The sequence below is a fragment of the Elaeis guineensis genome, chromosome 4, assembly GCF_000442705.2.
Source record: "Elaeis guineensis isolate ETL-2024a chromosome 4, EG11, whole genome shotgun sequence".
Taxonomy (NCBI): Eukaryota; Viridiplantae; Streptophyta; class Magnoliopsida; order Arecales; family Arecaceae; genus Elaeis; species Elaeis guineensis.
Window position 1 is genome coordinate 21,973,438 of NC_025996.2, and position 22,994 is coordinate 21,996,431.

At 36.9% G+C, this 22,994-nt stretch overlaps 1 protein-coding gene across 3 annotated transcripts; it reads right to left on the reverse strand.

Annotated features, from left to right (window-relative positions):
- Positions 1–4,704: 4,704 nt before the first annotated feature.
- LOC105043409 (COP9 signalosome complex subunit 1) lies at positions 4,705–18,969 on the reverse strand. Of its 3 annotated transcripts, none has more exons than XM_073255841.1 (7): positions 18,396–18,969; positions 17,609–17,929; positions 16,646–16,762; positions 16,445–16,530; positions 5,283–5,517; positions 4,876–5,098; positions 4,705–4,774 (listed from the first exon to the last, which is right to left on the reverse strand). In XM_073255841.1, the coding sequence occupies exons 1-6, from the start codon at positions 18,798–18,800 to the stop codon at positions 4,919–4,921; spliced, it is 1,344 nt and encodes a 447-aa protein (XP_073111942.1). In that variant the 5' UTR covers positions 18,801–18,969; the 3' UTR covers positions 4,705–4,774; positions 4,876–4,918. The 3 variants fall into 3 exon arrangements, with proteins under 3 accessions (XP_073111942.1, XP_073111941.1, XP_010919243.2); XM_073255840.1 differs by having other exon boundaries at positions 4,705–4,791; XM_010920941.4 differs by having other exon boundaries at positions 4,705–5,098.
- Positions 18,970–22,994: the final 4,025 nt, after the last annotated feature.

Here is a 22,994-nt window from a genome sequence, read left to right on the forward strand (position 1 = left end):
TGTTTATAGTTGTACTGTGGAAAGTATTGCTAGAAAGAAATCCTGCACAGGCTGTTATTGTTTTCAGTTGATTCAAGGAATCAAAGTTTCTTGGCTGGAGTGACCCACATCTGCTTCTAGTAAAAGATGATGGATGATGTATTGTACTTCATAAATGTATGCCTGCTTAGTTGATTATTTGTTGTACTCCTTTCATTTCAATTGTTGAATGAAATAAAACAATGGAAACCGATTTTCTTCTTTAAACAAAAAGTCCGGGTTGGAATCTTTTCATCAAAATATTACATTCCACATCTCAAATATAAATTCTCTTACTTTAAGTTGTGTTTGACTTGCATCATCACTATCAGAAAAATACATTGTCAAATAATAGAAGATTGTTTAACATATTAATCCGATTCAACTCTCCTTTTTTTGTTGTTTATTTTTGTACATGTCTTGATGCTAAGGAAGCATGAGCTTCAACATCTTTATTGAAATTATGAAATTAATGGAGCATTCAATAATATTGTAGTAACATTTTTCTTTCTTCACTGACTCTTGTTTGATATGCATTTCAATTTAAGCCACGAAATTTGTTCTGACGACTTTAAATATCAAGGGGAAAAAGGTTACCAGACCAGAAATAAAGGTCATTTGTTATTGCTCAAAGGTTTGCAGATTGATTTCTCTCATCAGCGCAATTGTTTACTGTCACCTGATGATGCACAATCATTAAGCTGGCATCAGGATTCTTGGGTATAAAATACCCACAGCCGAAGTCCTCAGCAGAATCAGCTCCAGGAGGACTCCGCCCGAACTCCTACGGGAACCAGGCTCCGATCGCAACATCAACTCTAGGAGGACTCCGATCGGACTCCTACGGGAGCCGGGCTCCGCCTACGACTCCAACTTCAAGGGGGACTTCGTCCGGACTCCTACGGGAGCCGGGTTTCGTCGCCAACGTCAACCGCCGATAAGATCCGTCCGGACTCCTACGGGAGCCGGACTCCGCCGACAACTTCAACCGCAAGTAGACTCCGCCCGAACTCCTACGGGAGCCGGGCTCCATCCTCAACATCAACTGCCGGTAAGCCTTATTCGGACTCCTACGGAAGTCGGACTTCGCCTTTGACTTTAATTGCAGGAAGACTCCGTCCGGACTCCTACGGGAGCCGGGCTTCATCCTCGACTCCAACGGCTGCAGACAGACTTCGTCCGGACTCCTACGGGAGCCGGACTCCGCGACAACTTCAACCGCAAGTAGACTCCGCCCGAACTCCTACGGGAGCCGGGCTCCGTCCTCAACATCAACTGCCAGTAAGCCTTGTCCGGACTCCTACGGGAGCCGGACTTCGCCTTTGATTTTAATTACAGGAAGACTCCGCCCGGACTCCTACGGGAGCCGGGCTTCGTCCTCGACTCCAACGGCTGCAGACAGACTTTGTCCGGACTCCTACGGGAGCCGGACTCCGCCGACAACTTCAACCGCAAGTAGACTCCGCCCGAACTCCTACGGGAGCCGGGCTCCGTCCTCAACATCAACTGCCGGTAAGCCTTGTCCGGACTCCTACGGGAGCCGGACTTCACTTTTGACTTTAATTGCAGGAAGACTCCGCCCGGACTCCTACGGGAGTCGGACTTCGTCCTCGACTCCAACGGCTGCAGACAGACTTCGTCCGGACTCCTACGGGAGCCGGACTCCGCCGACAACTTCAACCGCAAGTAGACTCCGCCTGGACTCCTACGGGAGCCGGACTTCGCACCTGATTTTGATTGCAGGGGACTCCGCCCGGACTCCTACGGGAGCCGGGCTCCGCCCGCGACTTCAACTCCGAGAGGACTCCGCCCAGACTCCCACGGGAGTCGGACTCCGCCCATGACTCCAACCTCAAGGGGGACTCCGCCTGGACTCCCACGGGAGCCGGGCTCCGTCGCCAACTTCGACTGCCGGTAAGATTCGTCCGGACTCCTACGGGAGCCGGACTTCGCACCTGACTTTAATTGCAGGGGACTCCGCCCGGACTCCTACGGGAGCCGGGCTCCGCCCGTGACTTCAACTCTGAGAGGACTCCGCCCGGACTCCCACGGGAGCCGGACTCCGCCCACGACTCCAACCTCAAGGGGGACTCCGCCCGGACTCCCACGGGAGCCGGGCTCCGTTGCCAACTTCGACTGCCGGTAAGATCCGTCTGGACTCCTACGGGAGCCGGACTTCGCACCTGATTTTGATTGCAGGGGACTCCGCCCGGACTCCTACGGGAGCCGGGCTCCGCCCGCGACTTCAATTCCGAGAGGACTCCGCCCGGACCCCCACGGGAGCCGGGCTCCGCCCACAACTCCAACCGCAAGGAGGACTCCGCCCGGACTCCTACGGGAGCCAGACTCCGTCATCAGCTCCGACCGCTGCCGAACTTCAGCCGACGGATCTGCACTCCCATGCAGGCCACAATAACGGCCACGATCCTGCTCCACTTCCTGCGGCGGATTTCGCGCAGCTCCATCACTCCCTGACAGGCCGCAGTAACGGTCACAGCACTGCTCCACTTCCTACGACGGATCTCGCGCAGCTCCACTACTCCCTAGCAGGCCACAATAACGGCCACGATCCTGCTCCACTTCCTGCGATGGATACCGCGCAATTCTCCCATCCGCTGGCAAGTCGCGACAACAGACGCCGCTCCACTCCCCGCGGCAGACTCCACGTGGCACACCCCGGTGATAGCCACGGGTCCACTCCACTACTCTTCGCAGCAAACTCCGCCTGACCCTGGGCAGCCCACTGCCAGACGGTTACAGATGTCGCTATCAGGCTACTGCCCCCTCCGCCTATAAAAGGGGCTCCAGATACGTTATTCAATAAGCTCTCATCTTTCATCTAAAAACTCTGCTAAATTCTCCGTTCGAGCACTCCATTCTTGTTGAGGCAGAGAACTGACTTGAGCGTCGGAGGATCTTGCCGGAGCAACCCCACCTCCGGTTTAGACTTCCTTTGCAGGTCCCGACGGCGACCGCGACTTTCTCGACTCCAGCTTCTCCGGCACAAGCGAATTTTTGCACCAACAAGGATGAACAGCCATTTGTTTTGTGACCCCAGTTCAGTACCCCAAAATTTGTAGCTTGGTAATGCACAACTTATTAGCCTTCAAGATGTTTTTCAATAGCAACAAATAATTCAACCTTAAAAGATCTCTACCATCCCATAGTAATTATGCTATTAAGCTTGCTTGACACTCAAAATTCATTTGAAGAGTAGCAAAGTTTTCTGGAGAAAATGGGCATTGGTCCGAACATGAGGCTCTTAATCCTGAAGGCTTTCTGCAATGAAGATAGGAGGGAAGGAGTTTTGATGGTTGAATTCGTTTTCCAGTGATCTTCCAGTGGTTTTAGCTCCCGGTTCAAGGGAATCAGTGGTACTAGATTGTATTATTTGCCAACATCCACCGGCAGGTAAGCTAGAGGCTTTGCTTTCTAAGAACTCGTTTGCCATTCCAAATTGCATGGGCGGTCATTTGTCTTGATCTTCCCTGTGGGTAAGAAAGATCATTGGAAAAGAAGACCTCAATTCCTATAGATCTTTTTTTCTTCCTATAGCCCAAAAGCTAAGGATCTAAAATGGGTTTGGATAGAGTCTTAGGAAATGCAAGATGAATAGATCAACAAGCTTGATTTCTATAGGATTTTTAGTCCAATTCCATGGGCATATCCAAACAGGCCTTTTTTTGTTTATTTTTCTTTGGTTGCCTTAAGCTTGGTGTGGCTACGGGCTAGCCCATCAGAGAAACAACATGCTGCTCCATGCACCTTGGCTTCATTTCCGCCCTTGCACACCCCTGGCTTTCTTGGCTGACTTCGCTCCTTCAGGTATAGAATAGTGGAAGTAGGACTTTGGATTGATTCGAGCCTCCAGAACATTTGTCCTTCACCTATTAGAATGGATGAAATTATGGTTTCCATTCGATTCAGACCTTCAAATGTTTCATGACTCTGAGCCAAAGTACCTTTTAGAGGGAACACTTTTCAGTTCCCCTCAACCCGTCGCCAGTTAGAGGAAATTAATTACATTTTCAGGGTGAAACAAGTATCCAACTGCATTTTCCTTCCCTAATATCCACCGTGGCTGCCAGGACTCATCGAGGTACATGCATCACCATGTTACATCGCAACACAAACTCGCATCCACACTTCCTATCCAAAAACATCAGAGGCCTAAGGAAAGCAGCAATCTAAACACACTATTTGGAAGAAAATGTATATAGCAGCGCTATATTGGGTATGCACAATATTTACAAGGAAAACAGACGGCTGAATGGTTAAGCTGTTAGACCTCAAAGCCTGAGCTTTCAACCACATCCATTAGAAAAAAAATTCTGAAAATGTACCACTCTAGATGCCACCACTGTCAAAATTCTATAATAGAGCATTGTAGATCATTGCAGGATACCAGGATCCAACCAAACCCCAAAGAACTCCATGCAGCGAGTAGTTTTAGGTAGTAGCAGTCATACGATAGTGTTACCATATGCATTCTGTAACGTGTGGATCCCTTAATGGATACAAAGGGAATAAACAACAGCTGCAAGGAAAGTGAACTTGGTGACTTCAGAATTTAATGTCCGAATTTTCTCCATCTTTCCTTTGACAGCAGGTTTATATTTTTTATGGCGGCTGATGTTACCACAGACTGCAAGTATTCGAGCATAAATGCAGCGGACCACGCAAAAATATCCAACCTCAAAAGGACGTACACAAATTTATAACCACCATGAAAAGTTTTCAACTTCAAGCCCCCATCCTGCAAATACATGACATCTGCACAAATTTTAACCATGGATTTCACAATCAAATGCAAAAGAGGAAATCATCTTCCATCCATAAGAGGTGAGACCCCAGTACCAGAAAACCCTCAGCAAAAACCCAAGGAGATGTGACTTCCATTTCAAATTTTCCTTGTTGCTGCCCTTTGATTGTATTCATGCTTGATGAGATTGGCTCTCAGCAACATTGCCCTAACATCTCTTTCAAATTCAACACCAGTTTGTAGGACACGCTGGAACGTCGTATTTCTTTGGTCAGCATGCCTTGCATAAAGAATTTTGTTGTGCGAGTCTATCCGGGCCTGCAGATATTCCACAAAATTAATTTAACATAGCTGAAATAACAACGATAATGCTGATATTCTAAAGTTAAACTACGATTTAACAGCTCATCTGAGAAATAATTCCGATCAAGCTATGAGTGAACATAAAGCACAAGCATTTCTATACTGGATGAGACTTAAAAACAGAAAAATGCTATCTTACTTGAATCTGGTTGTCGGTGATCAAAGCTTCGAGTTCTTTCTCCAACCCAGCAACACCAGTTTTAAAGGCACTGGCCATTGTGTGAAGATCCACAGAAATGAATGGATGTGTATACTGGATGATAGCTTTGTGGCGAATTTGAGTATAGAGTGTTTCAACATGATCATGTAAATGGATATCCAGCAAAAGGTTTGGTTTAAGGTTCTCTAGATACTCCAGACATGAAGCATAGTGACTGCAGCGGAACATTTTTGTGGTTAGAAACAATAAAAGTCTCACAAAAAAGAAGAATATGAAATGCTTTGACAGACAGCAACTTTCACTCCACGAAGCTATAATGTATCATTTTAAGAAGCAAATGTCATTAAGGTTACTTGCAGGTGAGCATAGTCAGGTGAAAGCCATGATAAGCAAATTATTAATGTAACTGTCATGATTCTAAATTTTGGCAATAATATATTCAAGAAACAAACTTGAAGAATTTGATGTTTCTAGAGGAACATGGTACATATTTCTGATTTTTCTATAAACAGAAAAATCCATATCTGATCTATTTGTAGTGGAACACATGTAAAGAAGTCCTAGTTCAATTAGGATCTGCATTATTTTTTGTAATAAATTAAATACACATGCGTAAGATATTGACAGATTCAGAGGGATCTTTTTGATACACTGGTTCCAACCTCTCTCTCTCTCTCTCTCTCTCTCTCTCTGCTCTCTTCAACTCTCCTTATTTTCATACCCTGCAAGATATTTTCTCATATCTGAGTCCTGCAACAGATACATTCATAATCTAGCAATCATTATTAGCGCTTTTCACTATGTTCACCCTCTTAAACATAGATTCCGACAAAATCTTAACCACCTAACAACAAGCAAGCAAGATCTGCCCAACAACAGATTGCTTTTAAGGAGGCATGAAACAAATTTGGGTATGAACATAATGATAGAAACTATAATCTATGGTTAACTGGCATAATCAATGAATATGTACGTCCATGCACGCATGCACGCACGCACACATACATACATTTCTGGTACTTGCCACAAGAATAAAGATCAACTACAATTGCAATAACTAAAGTGGAATCACACATATACACAATAATTAAGAGGAAATACTTGCAATAACTACAGTGGAGCCAAGTCCATCGGCCATACTATGAGGTTATGGTAGACATTACTTCAACAAGATTAAATAATGCACAACTATTACAAAGAACAATTCAGAATTATGCTAGGAAGCTAAATGACAGTTAATAGGTAACTCATCTAAGGCTTTAAAGAAACGAGAAAGAACCAGCACCTGCTCTTTGCTGACTCAGAGAGAAGATACAAGAGAGAATCATTAAAGATGGATATGTGCATCTTAAGAAATAAATCCAAAATTCAGTGGACACACTATGCAAATTGAGTAGAAACAAAGTTGAATAGCAGGCTTCGGTCAGGACTGACAGCCATGAGATACAATAGCATGCACGATCATAAATTACTTTGGACCATTATATACAAGATTGAATCTGATGAAGACAGATCTAATGAAAACTGATGCCTAATGGATGAAGTAACGAAGTGATTTGATTGATGAAATCCTGAGTTTATAAGAAAACAAGAAGGGATGCAATGTTGAGAAGTTTCATGCACACAAGACAAGCCTCATAGAGACAATGTGCCTATGTGGTATAACTAGGAGGATCAGAGTGAGAAATAAGTTATAACAAAGAAAATATAAAAGTTTTGCCAATGAAAGAGCAGTAGAGAATTGAGTCAATTGACAGAAATGGTAAGCAAGCATGCAACAGAATTTTGCAATCCAACTAGAAAAAAATGCTCAAACTTATGAACAGGTCACGGAAGAAAATAGGATGGACATGGCATTCGAAGGATACAGCTGACAATTTCTTTTTATTCTGAATTCTGTTCTTTTAATTTACATATTTGTAGCATTTAATATGAAAGTACATCCTAAGTTAAACTATTGTTCACAAAGGTCAATCGTGTAAAAATGTTAACCTAAAATGGTTAGGAGGGCCAATTCGGACTGCATCTAGTTGTTCAGAACCAGATATTTTTTTAAGTCCCTGCCAAACCTGAAGACAGAGAAAGTTGGACAAATGCATTTCCAGCTTAAGCAATTGCATCATGAACAGCACTCCAAACTAAATGCCAAAAATATCCACAAATATCATAATACAAATACTTAGGATAAATACCTTCACCCTCTAAATTCCATAAAAAGATTTTCACCATGATTTCTGATTTTTTTGTGTTTCTTCATTCACCATATATGCAAGACATGAATTCCTATCAATGCTAATATAAGATTTTCCAATGAACTGCAACTTAATTAAATCATCAATAATGGACACAAGCAATCACATAATCCAAACCCATATGACAACCCCTATCTAGTCATGGATCTTCTTATTTCAATGCTCTTTTCACCCTAGCAGTTTTGCTTTATCCAAGAAAGAGAAAGAAGCAAGGACAACCAAACTGAACCAACATTAATTAATAAAATGTTGATTTAGAGACTTAATACTTAGTGTTGGAAAAGGACTCAGGTGCTGACCACAACAGGCATTCTGGCCAGCATGTGCTGTGCTGTGCTGATATGGAACAACCAGCACCTGACATCTATATACCAGTTGAACTGCCCGGTGCCAATCCACTAGTGTCTAAACACCTATTTTTTATTTGTCATTTGAAACTTGTGGGGAAGGCTTTCTTCTTTTTTTTTTTTTTTACTGGGTGGGATTCTCGGTGAGGTAAACACCATGTGCAATAGGTGTACATTAAAATAATTTATCAAGTTCCAATGAAAAATGTGCCTTTCAATATGCTTGACATGAAATATCATCATTCTTCATCATCTATATATGCTAACACATATAGACACACACTTGATTGAGAGACTAGATGACCACATCAAAATGACATTTTAATGCATCAAATTTGGCCCAATCTAACTACAAATAGATTTAAAATAATAAATTTTTAAAATGGAATAAGACCCTGTTCTCAACCAAAACTGGCTGTGGCAATGTATGTGGGCTGGTGTTCTGGCAAGTGACCAGCATGTTTGTATATGTTAGAATCTAAGGACTTTTGGATTAGAAAAAAATGAATCTACATCATCAACATAACCGTTCAACAAATGATAGGCAAAGGAAAAGAATGCTTCAAGTTTCAGCAAGGTAAAAACTCCTCAGATCAGGAATGGAACTCAGGCCAGTATTTCCTCAAATTTCCTGCAACTTCAAAATGATTACTGCAAAACCTTCCTATATCTTCTCATACAACACCAAAGCATGAAGGAAGTTTATCTTTTGAAGTAAGACTTGCTGAAACCTTGGGATATCGTCTCTTTGGGTGAAGGGATCAGGATATCAAATAAACTCTCAGAATCACATTAACAACAGAGTTGCAGCATGAAAAAGGAATGCCCCATTTCCTCATCCTTCAATAAGACCCTTCTAGCTACATAACCAACAACGGGCAAACCTTCCAACGAGAGCCATCCAATCAGAAGCACATAACTTATAAGAAATTATAGGCCGTGAGCTTCTTTTCATATTAGAAAAAAGTGAGAAAGAAAATTGAAGTAAATCCACAAAAGAAAAGAACAAAAGCAGAGGCTTTTGCATTTCATTAATATATTTTTGGAGTTATCAGAACCACCACAAGGAGCAATCCATATATCAAGTTTGGTTTTCTTTCCTAAACGTACATAGCTTCAAAAGATAGGTAGCAACTATGTCCCAACACTAGTGGTCATTCACCAAAAGCATCATGGTCAATGACTAAGAAGAAAGAAGTCCAGGTCACATAAGAAATCATGCTGGAAGTAGTTCATTTCCTTAATCATTCCAGCCTTAAATATTTATAGTCATTATTTTACATCGAACGTAGCATACCCTCTCCAAGATCACATTCCTGCCCCTAACCCTGCTTCCTAATTTGTCCAACACATATTAAATAGTTAAGTAGCATCTAATGAAACACGAGTCTGCCAAAAACAATTCTTAGTTTTAAGAAAATTATCGCTAATGTTTTATCATACTTTTGAAACATTTTTTCATAGAAATATTCAAAATGCAATAACAATATGAGTACATTGAAATTACTCTATAAATTTTAATACTGTTTTGTTCATGTGTTCCCAAGGATCTTCCATGTCATAATTTTTAATTTGAGAGTTCCATTTCCCCACTCTTGCACTGCTCTGAGAACCGAGCCCTGTGTATCTAAGCCCAACTAACAAAACCAAACAACCTAAAAGATGCTTCTGAGAACTGAGCCCTGTACATCTAGTCCAATGACTAAACCAAACAACCTAAAAGATGCTTCAGGTAAGCATAAAAACACCACTCCCAAACTCCACCTTTAGAGTAGATTCAACTAAAAACTTGCTACTAGAAGCATTGTTTATTTAACCAATTTAAAAATTATTTATTAAAAAGAACGAGCATGTCTAGTTAAATTTGACAGAATAGAGATGAATATATTTTGGTTTGAACTACTAATTAAATGCATTCAAGAAACTTAGAATGTATAAATACATGTACTTTAGGTTGTGTTCCTTTATAATAATATTGATAAACATGACATAGAATAGTTTATTAATACAAATTCAAAGAAGATCTAAGCTGTGCGCATGCATGTGTGCATGCACATGCATGCGGGCATGTGCATGTGGGTGCACATGCGTGAGTGCGTGCGTGTGATAAACATGACATAGAATAGTTTATTAATACAAATTCGAAAAAGACCTAAGCTGTGTGTGTGCATGCATGCATGCACGCACATGCACACGCATGCGTGTGTGATATGACATAGAATAGTTTATTATACAAATTCAAAGAAGATCTAAGTTGTGTGCATGTGTAGTTTATTAATACAAATTCGAAATAGATCTAAGTTGCGTGCACATGCGTTTTTGTGTGTGCACGCGTGGAGGGGTGTGCGTGTGCGTGCACGTGTTCATGCGTGTGCAGGTCAGCATAGATAATGGTGGGATGTGATGAAGGTTGAAGTGAATCCTGGCCCACAATGCCACCAGAATGCGAGGCATTGTTATTGCATAGACGAGATGAGGTCTAGTCTCCTTAGTGACAACATATAACCAAAACAAAAGCAAAGGTTAAACCATATCCTAGCATATTGTTCTCATGCTTGGGCATAGCCAAGATTTGAGTGAGCTTCTTCAATAATATGTTAGAAGCACCAGATTCATGTCTGTTAATATTAAAATAGTTAGATGTGTTTGTTGCAAGCCGAATAGTGGAAGATTTCAAGAAACAGATGAGTCAAGCTACAGGAAGTAAATATACACATGGTGTTGAGAAGATGCTTACGGACATTTAGTAAGAATTATTTATCATCTAACTCTCTACCTCCTCCAAGTGAAAGGCAAACAGTATCTCCAAGAGGATTTGCAAAAAAAAAAAAAAAAAAAAAAAGCACCCATGTAAATTTCAGCATGGTGTGAAAAAGAGAGCAATGATGCATGTAGGCAATTCTGTACACATTGTTTCATTGCATGGCAAAGAGGATGGCCAGCACCCCCCCCCCCCCTTCCCTCAAAAAACCAAACGGAAACACATCAACGAATCATGAAGGTACACTATTATATATTTATATTCAAAGGGTCATCAGGAGAAAGGCTGCTCAGGATATTTAATTTGCAAAATCTCGTAGCAAAGATACTTTTCAAACCCTAATTGGATTGAAAGCATTGAATGTCTTAATTACCAACTATCAATGTTTGTAGAGACCCAAAAGAAAAGGGAAAAAAATCAAAATTCGGTCTTTACCATTCTATTCTCAATCAAACAGCATATGTGGTAGTTGCTCAAGAAGAGGTAAGATGTTATTCAACATAAATTCTTTCATCCAAATGCTCCTCTTATTCACTTAGGCAATGTGAAAAAAGAATTTCTAGAAGAATCATTTATGCTCCCACACTATAGATTCTTTTGACACATAATACATTTTCTGCATAATGTTTGAATGTCTCACCACCACGTGATGGCTCAAATGCATATACACCTGCCACCTAGTAGTTAAATAGAAGCCTGTCTCCATCATTGTAATTTTCACAGCTTGTACTTGCTTAAAGAAACACATACCCAAGCCAATCGCGTATATTTAACACATTCCCCATGCTAAGTCCTTCACCCTTAATTCAAAGTCCCTCTTGATATCCTCCACCCCATTAGCTTCATGTTACCAATATATGGTGCTCTCCATCCTTCCAACAAAAACTAATTTTATTAGCCTTTTAATCATTCAAACAACCATTTCAAGCATGGCAACTGCCACGATTGAACCACAAGTCACTAACATGTGAGCCAATGTTCATATGATATACTAGAGGAATAGTCACCCACCAACAAGGCTTAACATGGAATGAATTCCTCACATATTTCTCTCCACTTCATACTCTTTAGAAAAACATGAAATGAGAAAAAGAAAGATTGTAGAAGAAAGAGAACATTTTTTTAAAAGAAAAAAAGATTGACATGAAATATTACATTATTTAAAGAAATTAATTATGATGCACATGGAGATGCATGATTGGTAAACACTTCAGATTTGGGCATGCTTACTATGGTCTTAACTTTGAAAAGCCTAATTATTTTTGGTATTAATCCTAATTATTTATATATTTACACTTCTATGTTTTATTCATATTTTCTATGTTTATTTAATATTTTGTTATTTATTATTTACTATCAACTATTTTATTTAATATAATATTTATCTAACATATTTTATCTTTTCCATTCAATATTATTTAAAAATTTAATCATATTTTTTTTATTTAATATGATATCATTAATATCATTTTCTTTTTATTTTTTATTAATTAAAATGTTGTTTTATTTATATTTTATATCTTCAACCAAATATTTTATTTTAATTTTAACCTTTCATGGTAATATTTTCTATTTTTAATTTTGTTTTCATTCATTTTTATTTTAAATTGAATATTTTATGTTATTTATTTTAGTCAATTTTTAATATTTACCTAAGATATTTTTAGCTTTTCTTAATAATATTTAACAGTTTAAATTTCTATATTTATTTTTCTTTAACATGCATTGTGCCATACCCATTTGCTAATATATGATACATTATAAACTTTTGAGTAATAATTGATACTACTTGATATTTCACTATTTTCTAATAAAAAATATTTTAAATTATATATTAATTAAACTATTTTTAACATATACCATAGTCATCAATAGTTGATTCATATAAAAATATATCATTAGTAACTATTTTATATCATAATATTACTAATTAGTTTATTACCAAAAATATCATTCATTTCCATTCCATGGAAATGACCATTCCTTCCATGTTTGCATGGAATCACAATTCTTTCAAAAGGAGGAATCCTAATTCCAAAACGAATTTGTGATTCCATCCTCTATTGTCGTACCAAAGCAATGGATCCTTGACCTATTTTATGGTCAATGTCTACGAATAACTATGAAAGATTAAATTAAAATAAAATATTTGATTCAAGATTCAAAATATATTTATTGTTCATTAACATGCATTAAGCAATGCCCATTTGCTAGCATATAACATAAGGTAAACTTTTGAGTCATTGTTGATAACACTTGATATTTCACTATGTTCTAATAAATAATATTTGAAATTATATATTAATTAAATTATTCATTTTTATTATATATCATAATCATCAATGGTTGATTTATATAAAAAGTATATCATTTGTTAGACCATAAATATTGTTAATTTGTTTATTACCAAAAATATCATTTATTTCCATTTTCATGGGGACCAATCCTCCTTGTGTATGAGTAGAATCGTCATTCTTTCAGATGAAGGAATCTTGATTCCAAAGAAATTGTGATTCCATCCTCTATTGTCATATCAAACATTAGAATGAGGCCGAAGTTGAAATCCCCATTCCATTCCAATCCTCATTCCAGTGAACCAAACATAGTGTAAGAATCCTGCACATGACAAAGCAATGGATCCTTGACCAATAAGTCATATGTCTAGGAAAAGCAAAAATTCATATGAATAAAACCCATAAGTTATACCCTTAAATGGTGTTCCGGATAATTTAGATTAAAATGGCTTCTACAGATTTAAATTTCAATAGAACCTCGAAGCAAAGTTGATTTCCAGTGTGAAGTTAATTGGAAGTTAACTAAAACAAACCACCACTTGGAAAACAAATAAATAAAATAGTATCATTATAGGAACCAACAAGGAAAATAAGGAATCTAATCTTAACCAAAAATTCTTTAGAATCTATTGGTCTACTTTTATGGACCATTATCCATGGTACCAGTTTAGTTTAAATCATGATGGTAATAATGCCTCTATCCTGTCTAAGCACTTTCAAGTCATGGAAACTTGATCTAAACAAAAATATCTCGTGCATCTAACAAATTCAAGAAATGAGTTTTATAAAAGCACATTCAAACCACAAAAACTTGGTCTGCACAAAAATCTCATGCATCTAACAAATTCAAGAAATGAGTCTTGTAAGGCATTAAGAACCATGTGCAGTATAGATGAAACAGACTCAAACTACAAATTATGGTCCTGAGAATAGAGCATCCTAATCGGGTCCAAAAATAGCGAAAAAAGATCTAAACATAAACAAACATCCAATGTTAGACCCCATTAAAAAAAAAAAAATCTAGATCAGCTCGCCAGACATTTAATCATTTCGTAACATATCATTGGCAATTTCACATGACTAAAAACCTTTCACATTATGTCATCATATAATTAGAAGATATACACCTAGAATTGACCATGAAATTATGCATTGAGACATTGCTTTGCAGAAACCAAGCAGAAAACATTAGGATTACCTGACAACAACCCAGGTAAAAATTCAGCAATTTCACATGAACAAGAATTGGTCATATCATGTCTGTAATTACAGAAATACATCTAGAATTAACCACACAATTATGCACACAAGCACATTCTTGGAAATCAAGAGCACAACATTCAAATTCAGTGTGTTTGTGTGTAATTTCAAATGAACAAGAATTGTGCACATCATGTGTGTGCGCATGTATGTGTGTGGGTGTGTAGGGGCAAGTGTGTGTCCACACGCACGCGCACATACACACATATGCGATGAAATGAAAATAAATCAATCGATACAAGGGGAAAAAAATCAACATCATGCAAGCAATGTTGACTAAATCCTCTTATAATAAGAAAAAAGGTACAGAATTTAGTGACAAGTAAAATATTTATATCGTCTCATGAATAGCATTTTAGACTCTTCATACCTTTCATGGAAGGAGATATGATTTTCTTTGTTTTCTGTCAACATTATAGGTACATAAGCCAATAACAACTTCAACAAAACCCGTTTGTTGCTTCCATTCTGCTCATCCTATGATACTTCAGTACAAGTATATAACTAATCAACGATCCAGAATAAAAAATAACAAAATCCTTTTTTCTCTATAGATCTCTCACATAGCTCTTGTCGATCTCTACACCAAATAACCAAAAAAACAAAAGAAAAAAACAAAAAAGGCCCCATTTTTTGAGCCTTTATTATAACACCATAGACACTAGGTTTCTAACATACTACCTCATAAGTGCTTTCAGAGCCCCTGAAAGAGGTCTCTTCCTACAAAAGGACCAAAAGAACATGTAAATGATCTTCTTCAACCCAACCTATGCTCTTTTCTCTATAAGGACTCAAAAGATTTTGCCAAATAACATACCAAACCAAGAATGTAGTATCTTTAAAAAAAAAATCAAAGCATCATTGTGATACCTCTATATGACTTTGTGTTAGGATATAATTGTGGTTTTATAAACTTCACATATGAAGAAGAAGGTTACAACTAAAATCTAATTGCAATATTTTGTTTGACAAATCCCATCATGCATGGTTCTGGCCCTAAATTACTGCAACTCAGTATTGGCAAATCTACATTTCTACACTATAGATTGATAACTTCTCTTTATCCTCCATAATAGCATCCACGTGTTATAAAGTCAAAACATCATGAATTATATTACATAACTACATTTGACCCACAACTATAAACTAGAAATATCAAAATAGAGTTAGCATATATTCTTGTGGTATTGACCTCTTTAAGATATCAAGTTTGACAATTTCCATGAAAACTAGCATAACAAGCTATAATATTTTCAATAAGTGTTACAATAGATGAAGTTTTAAAGGACTAAGAGCAAAGGCTACATGTTCTTGTAAATGCCTAAATAAATCACATGGAAAAAAATTAGTTAACACCATGTCAGACATATAGACATCATAAACACTGGTGTATCATATGTCAACATAAGATCACCTTCTATGGGCCTGTATTGCATCATATCAAGAATGACAATAAAAAACAAATCAACTAACCAAAGGCTGAATTGCACATAATCTAAAACTCAAAACATCTGGCCTTGACCAATTTTTTTCTTTGAGATGCTTTACAAAAATCCAGAGCTGCATTTCAACAGAAAAATCTAAAGACTGAAGGCACAAAATGTAGCAAACCTTTGCTTGACAGCTAATGATCTTGCCTCAGATCCCAGAAACTAGCATTTGCATTGGCACTAATGACGATGTTGACTAAAATCAATGATCAATATTTTTCTTCCTTCTTCTTATCTACTACATATGTTGTAATATCAGTTTACCGCATAACTATAAAATTTAAAATGGTTAAAAAGTTTCCTTACCATGAGAAAAATCAAAATTAAATTAAATAATAAATGCATGTCTATGTGTGTTGCATGTGTGTGTTTATGATGATGTTCAAACATTTGCAAGGGGAACTAGCTGACCACCATATGAACATCACATTCTTGATTTTGCACAAAGATATAAATCGTAGATCAATAAGACAACTACCAACAGAACTAGAGTGGTAACACAACCCAGATAAGAAGTCATTGATTATTTTCCTATTGATACTAATTTACCAACCATCATATATTAATCTTCATCATATCAGTAAATTTCTGATTCCGTTATTATTGTTTATCGGAGAAATTAGTCAATAAAAACATAAAAATAAAAGGACAACTCATAAATAACAAGGGAAAATAATACCACTTTCAAAGTAGACAGGTTAATTAATTTGTAAGAAGAAAAGGAAATATCATTATACCTTGCATAGAAGTCATGTATAAGCTCCCTTACTTCAGGCACCAACTCTAAGAAATTTCGAAAGTTAATGTTGTCAATGACTTTGCTCTGGCAAAAATTAGGGCAGCTAATTAGACTTTGATTCAGAAATGCAAGCTGCAATAAATGAAGAAAACAATAAAAAGATACTGCAAAAATAAAGAAACAAGCAGAAAAGAGATGCCTTCAGCTCCGATCGGTCAAAAGATGAAAGTGCACAAAGTCCACCATATGTAGCAACATCTTGGGGTGCTATCACCTCTGTATAGTTGTTCCCTAGTTCAGGTCCAGTTTCCAAAAACTGCATAAACAACCAGAGTTGTAAACGTTCGTGGTTAAATATTTTATATATTTAACCAAAGAAGCAATAAATTGCCCTCTCAACTTGCAATGGTGGAACATAAGATTTATAAATAGCTAAACAAAAGCACATGAAATAAACTGTTAAAAAAAAAAAGCTGACAAATTTTAAAGTCAAGAACCAGCTTCTACTAGAGGGTTTCAAAGATTGACCTGATATGTCAGCAAAATTCCAAGTTCCCGTTTTGTAATTGTCTTATAGAAACATGTGCAATAAACAAGGCTCTTGAACAACAACAATGACTAAGAATTGACTCATAAAAATGCTGGCTTCATCCAACCCAAGTACTACATGAAACTATTTTCTGTAACTAAAAGGGGATATTCCCCCAAATGATTCACCATCCTAAATTCACAAAGCATTAATTCTGTGGAATTTCTTTTCAGCTTAAAAAAAAGCAAATAACTAAATCACTAGTCTTAACTGATGATATGAAAACTTGTAGGCAGTTACGAAGTCCAACCAATAAAGGATGATTTTTTTGCCTGCTACTACTGAGCATTATTTGCAACAACCTGCTATGTGTTGTACTTTCGTTAATATTCATTCCATATATTTAGAGTTGTCACATGAATCTAGGATGTACTTTTTTTATTTTAACATGATCTGCAAATTATTGTTAAATATACCTTGTTATTCTTAAATATGGCCTTCCATTGAGATATCACTTGCGTAGCCATAGAATAGAAGCTCGGGCATATAAAATCCAAATATCCCAAGCCAAAATGATGGTTCAAAACATTAATGGACAAAGCATTGGGGAAGCAAAGATTGTGAAAAACTGACCTTGCGAGCAGCAAGTTTATACTTCTTTGCCTCCAAGTAAGCCAACCCTGCAGCACATCGTAGTTTTGCAACTGTGACAGCGTCCAGCATGTCTGGTGTTTGCTCAGCTTTACTAACATAATTTGAGACATGCATAAACTGGCCCAACTCAATACTGACCAGAATCACATTCAAACACATGTGAATAATGTGCTTGGAAGTAGTGCAATAATCACGGGTACGAACATAATTCTTAAATGCATCCCCAAGCTGACCATGAGCATAATAGAAATCTCCAAGATCATTGTAACCCATTCTGATGCTCTCCTTGATCAAATTTGTCTGCACATTGAAGTTTAGGGTGGAGTTAATGGTGACACTTGCGCAGAAAAAAAGAAAAAGAAAATCATGTCATATGCTTTTGCCTCTAAATTGGTGGGAATCATGTATCTATCATCAAGATAATAAAACAAAGTCCGCTTTTTTCCGGGAAAAAATTGCTCGTAATCAAAATTTAGGAGTAAGTTATGGGAATCTGCAAAGAGGTGAAAGCGAGAATTTTTCTTCAAATGAAAATAAAGTAGGTAAGGTCCTTGGATCTCTAAATTGCGTGGTATTCATGAATGTCAAACTAATCCCAAAAAATGCAATATAATAATGTGAAGATCGCTTTTATCATGGGGAAAAAGTACACTGCGAATAAGATCTAGGAGCGAGCAATTGAAATATCCGAAGAGGAGATTTTTGCCCGATTATTTTATAAATTTAACAGCAATAAGAAGAGGAACAAAAATTGCAGGAAGGGTACCTTATAGCCATTGAGCTCGTTCTCGAGCTTGTCCTTGCGCTGCTCGGCACGGCGGTCAATGCCGTCGGCCCAGGCCTGGTCGAGGTCGTATTGGGGACCAAGGCGCCCGGCGATCTTGCTGGCAACCTCGCGGTAGAGTTGGGAGTCCTCGCCCTTCTTGATCTCGTCGTACGCGAGGCGGAGGGCCTCGAGCTGCATGCCCTCGTTGCCGCAGCGGTCGGCGATGAAGAGCAGCCGAATCACCTTGGTCCGGCCGGTGTACAGCGATCCGTAGGCCTCCACGTCCATCTGCTCGCCACCCATCACCGCCTTGCTCCCCCGCTGCTGCTGGCCATCGCCGCCGCCGTTGGAAAACATCGGCTCATCGCCCATCGGCCCCGTCACCCCCTCGTCGTCGCCGTCCATCTCCGCCGCCGCTTCCTTCCTCGGGATTCTAGCCTCCGGCGGAGCTCCGGCGCGATTTCGCAAAACCCTAGCAGAATCGCAGGAGGGCCGGAAGAGCCTGTTTCTGCCCCGGGTCTTCTTTGGTTACGTTGCCGACTTCAAAAAAGGTTGGGTTGGTAGCGGGACTTTTCGGTTGGGCTGCACAGCTGCCAAGCTACACACCGTATATACTTACCACATTAACTCATTTAGCATCCCTTTCAAATTTTTAAATTTTCAAAAATAAAAATAAAAATAAAATAAAATAACTTAGTTCTATTTTACTTATAAATTTTGAAAATATGAATAATTTTAGTGTGATAAATATGAAGATGGTGGGTGAGATAGTAATAATGATGATGGTTACAGTGGCGGTGATAATAAAATATTATAAATATAATGCCAGTGACGATAGAGACATTGATAATTTGATAACAGCAATAATAATGTGATAAGCTATGGTTGCGATAGCAATGCGATAAAAATTGTAGCGGTGGCAATGATGGTGGTGACGATACTGAATAATAATGATGGTAAAAGAGACTATATCAGAGGCAACTGTGATGATCATAATAGAAACTATCGAGGTTATGTGGTGGTGATGATGAAAATAACAACAATGATGATGAAGATAATGGTGATAACGACAATGATGATATAGTAGAATGAAGATGGTAGTATAGTAATGATCGGGTGGTGTATATGATTATAGTAACGATGGTAGTGATGATGGTGGTGGAGGTGATAGCGATGATGATGGTAGAATGGTAGCAACAGTGAAGTAGTGTTGATAATAGTGGTAAAAGGCATAAATTTTTTAAAATAATAAAATAAAAATTTTTATTTCTATTTTAGAAATGATAAAAATATTTTTACAAAATAGAAAAAAATAATAGTGCCAAATATATTTTTTGCCACTGTAACAATCTCCAGAACTTCATCAAAAAAGAGTTAGCCAAAAAGTATTATTTAGGTTTCTTAATCTTGTTTAAACATCCAAGATCTTTTCAGTAAATAATCGATGTGGAATTAGTATATGCATGCACAAATCCCACATACTTCATATGTTTAAGCCCCAATATTCTCATTAAGCTAAAGATTTAAATCTATTTATATCCAATTACAACTGCCACAAATTTAATTTAGACCTGTGCTATAGCATACTCTAGTTCATATGGGCCTAGTCCACTCTAATATCATTGGTAACAATGCATGACCTTATCCAAAAAGATTATCTAGAAACTATCATTTGAATTCTTTAGCCTTTCATAAGATTTCAAGATCTATCCGATAAATAAGCAATATGAGATTAAATATATGTCCACATGAATTCTTACGCCGTGGTTTCTATGATTTTATCTTTCACAAATAAAGAAATAAAAGTGATGCCAAAGAGACCCTTAGAGTTTTATTATATTTTAAGGTGTAAAGGAGCAATTAAAAAATATGTTTCTTCTTCTAAAAAAAGTAAATGTAGATGTGTGTGTATATATATATATATACATGGGTACTGGACCGTGCCTAGCATGGCCCGACCTAGGCCCATCGGGTCAAGGTCCAAATGGCCCGTGCCAGGCATGGCTCATTTAATCCAAACTTCGGTCTAGCACGACCTTAGACTCGAAGTAAGATGGATTGTACCAGGCTCAGTAGCCTATCTGGCATGTGGGCCTGATGGGCAGTCCTTTTCTTTTTTTAAAAAAAAATCAGTCCAAATGGGTCGTGCTTGATATGGCCCGTTTAAGTCTTTTACGGGTCGTGCCAAGCACGACCCATTTAGCACCGTTACGAGCCAGACCTAGCCCATAACAGTTAAATCTTCTTTTTTTTTTGGATTGATAACGATTATTTTTGGGCTTTTTACAACAACCATAAAACAGCTAATTTGAGAAATATTTTGAAAAAATAAAAATATTGGATCCCTATAAATACCCCCTCCTCTTTCATTTTCACCGCACCAAATCAGCTCTCTTTTCCTTTTCTACTACTACTTTTCTTCTAGCAATATTTAGTAAGTATTCAATATTTAGTAATTAACAAGTATTCAAGTGCTATACAAGTGAAGGATTAGTCCATCTATTGGAGCCTTCGAGATCTTTGTTAAGATCCTGAGAAAGAGTGAGGAGCACAAGAGGAAGCTCACAAGTCTCCACCTATAGCCTACCTCTACTCAATTTTTTTATTTGATAATTTTTTTATTTTCATAACTCATATTTAGATATTACATCTTTTGATGAGAGTCATTTTGGTATTTTCTTGATTTTAGAGAGAGAAAAAACTACTATTTTTGCTCCATTTGAAATCAATGCTGAAGGTCAAGGCTCTGCCTCTTTTTTCGTAAGAGGACTAGTACTGTATGGAATGAATTTGAAAGAGTTATGGTAGATAGAGTTTTAAAAGTAAAATATAAAAAATATGCCAAATTGTATAGTTGTGCTAGTAATGGGAGAACTGAGCATTTGAAGAGATATCAAAAGAACTATATTATGAGTGATGCTCATCTTTAAAGCACCCTAAATATATAAGGAGGTAGTTTTGCATATAATCATGAAAATCAAAAAAAAGTATTGGTCAAATGGATAGTTAAGGATAAATTATCTTTTAGCTTATGTGAGTCTTTTAATTTTGAATAGTATGTCTAGTTAGCCTTACAACCTGCTTACAAAAGAACTAGTAGACGTATATTTAAAAAAGTAGCTATGATTAATTTTTTAGCAATGAAACAAAGTTTAGTTGGGACTCTCTCTATCCTAAATTCAAAAATATTATTAACTTCTAATATTTGGACAGTATTTATTAGTAGTTATTATTTTATTGCTGTTACTGCTTATTATATTGATAATGATTGGCTATTAAATAAGCATATTCTTATTTTTTGTGCTTTTGATTTTTCATATTTTGGACAATAAATTTTTAACGCTATTTATCAAACTGTATGTGTATATAGTATTAATGATAAAATTATGTCTATTACTTTTGATAATGTATTTAATAATAATTCTGCTGTCATATTATTGAAAGGCTCATTATATCCCATTCTAAATAGAAATTTGTTGTATATTAGATGTGCATATCATATTTTAAATCTCTTTATTCAATCTAGCATGGATATAGTTCAAAATATTATTATAAAAATTAGAAGTATATTTTTTTTTATTAAAGCTTTAAGTGCAAGACATCAAAAATTTAAGCAAATGTGTGTAGATCATGGTAAATATTTTAAAAAAATTAAATTTGATATAATTGCTCGTTGAAACTCGACATATACAATGATATATGATGCATATCCATATAAAAATTAATAAGTAATATATTAATGATCATGAATTAGATTTTACATTGACTGAAACTGATTGGAATAAAGTTAAAATTTTGATAGAATTTTTAGCTAATTTTTATAATGCCACTGAAATTCTTTCTGGTGTTTATTATCCAATCTCTTATTCATTTTTACAACAAGCATATCTTATTAGTCAAAAATTTATACAACATAGATATGATGATATTTTAGAGCCTATTATTTATGAAATAGAATCTAAATGGAATGAGTATTAGGACAGGATATATCCTATGCATAACTTAACTGTTGTATTTGATCCACATGTTAAATTAAGTAGTGTGTTGATTTTATTTGATGTATATTATGAAAATATGAATCAAAATCCTGAATCTACTAAAGCTGAAGTAAACCAACTTCTTTATAATATTTATGCTTATATGATAATAAGATTCGTGAATCTAGTGCTTCTTGTTCACAAACTTCCACCTCTTTTTCTAGTACTTCTCATTCATCATCTGTTTTTTCATTCATTGCACATAGAAAATATACATATACTTCTTCAAGTTCATCTTCATCTTCATCTTTAAGTAGTGAATTTGAATTTTATTTATAAAATGATCTTCAACCTGTATATAATGAAAATCAAATAGAAAATCTTGATGTATTAGCATGATGAAAAAGTGTTAAAAATTAATATTTTGTAATGTCCGCAATTATACGTAAATTTTTAGCTATGTCGATGTCTACCGTAGCATCGGAATCTGCTTTTAGTGCAGGTCGACGAGTTCTGAACGAAAAAAGAATAGGATGACCGACGAAATAATTGAGATGCTGCTCTGCTTCAAAAATTGGTTGGATGCCAAAACGAGATTTCAATATAAAGATGAACATAATAT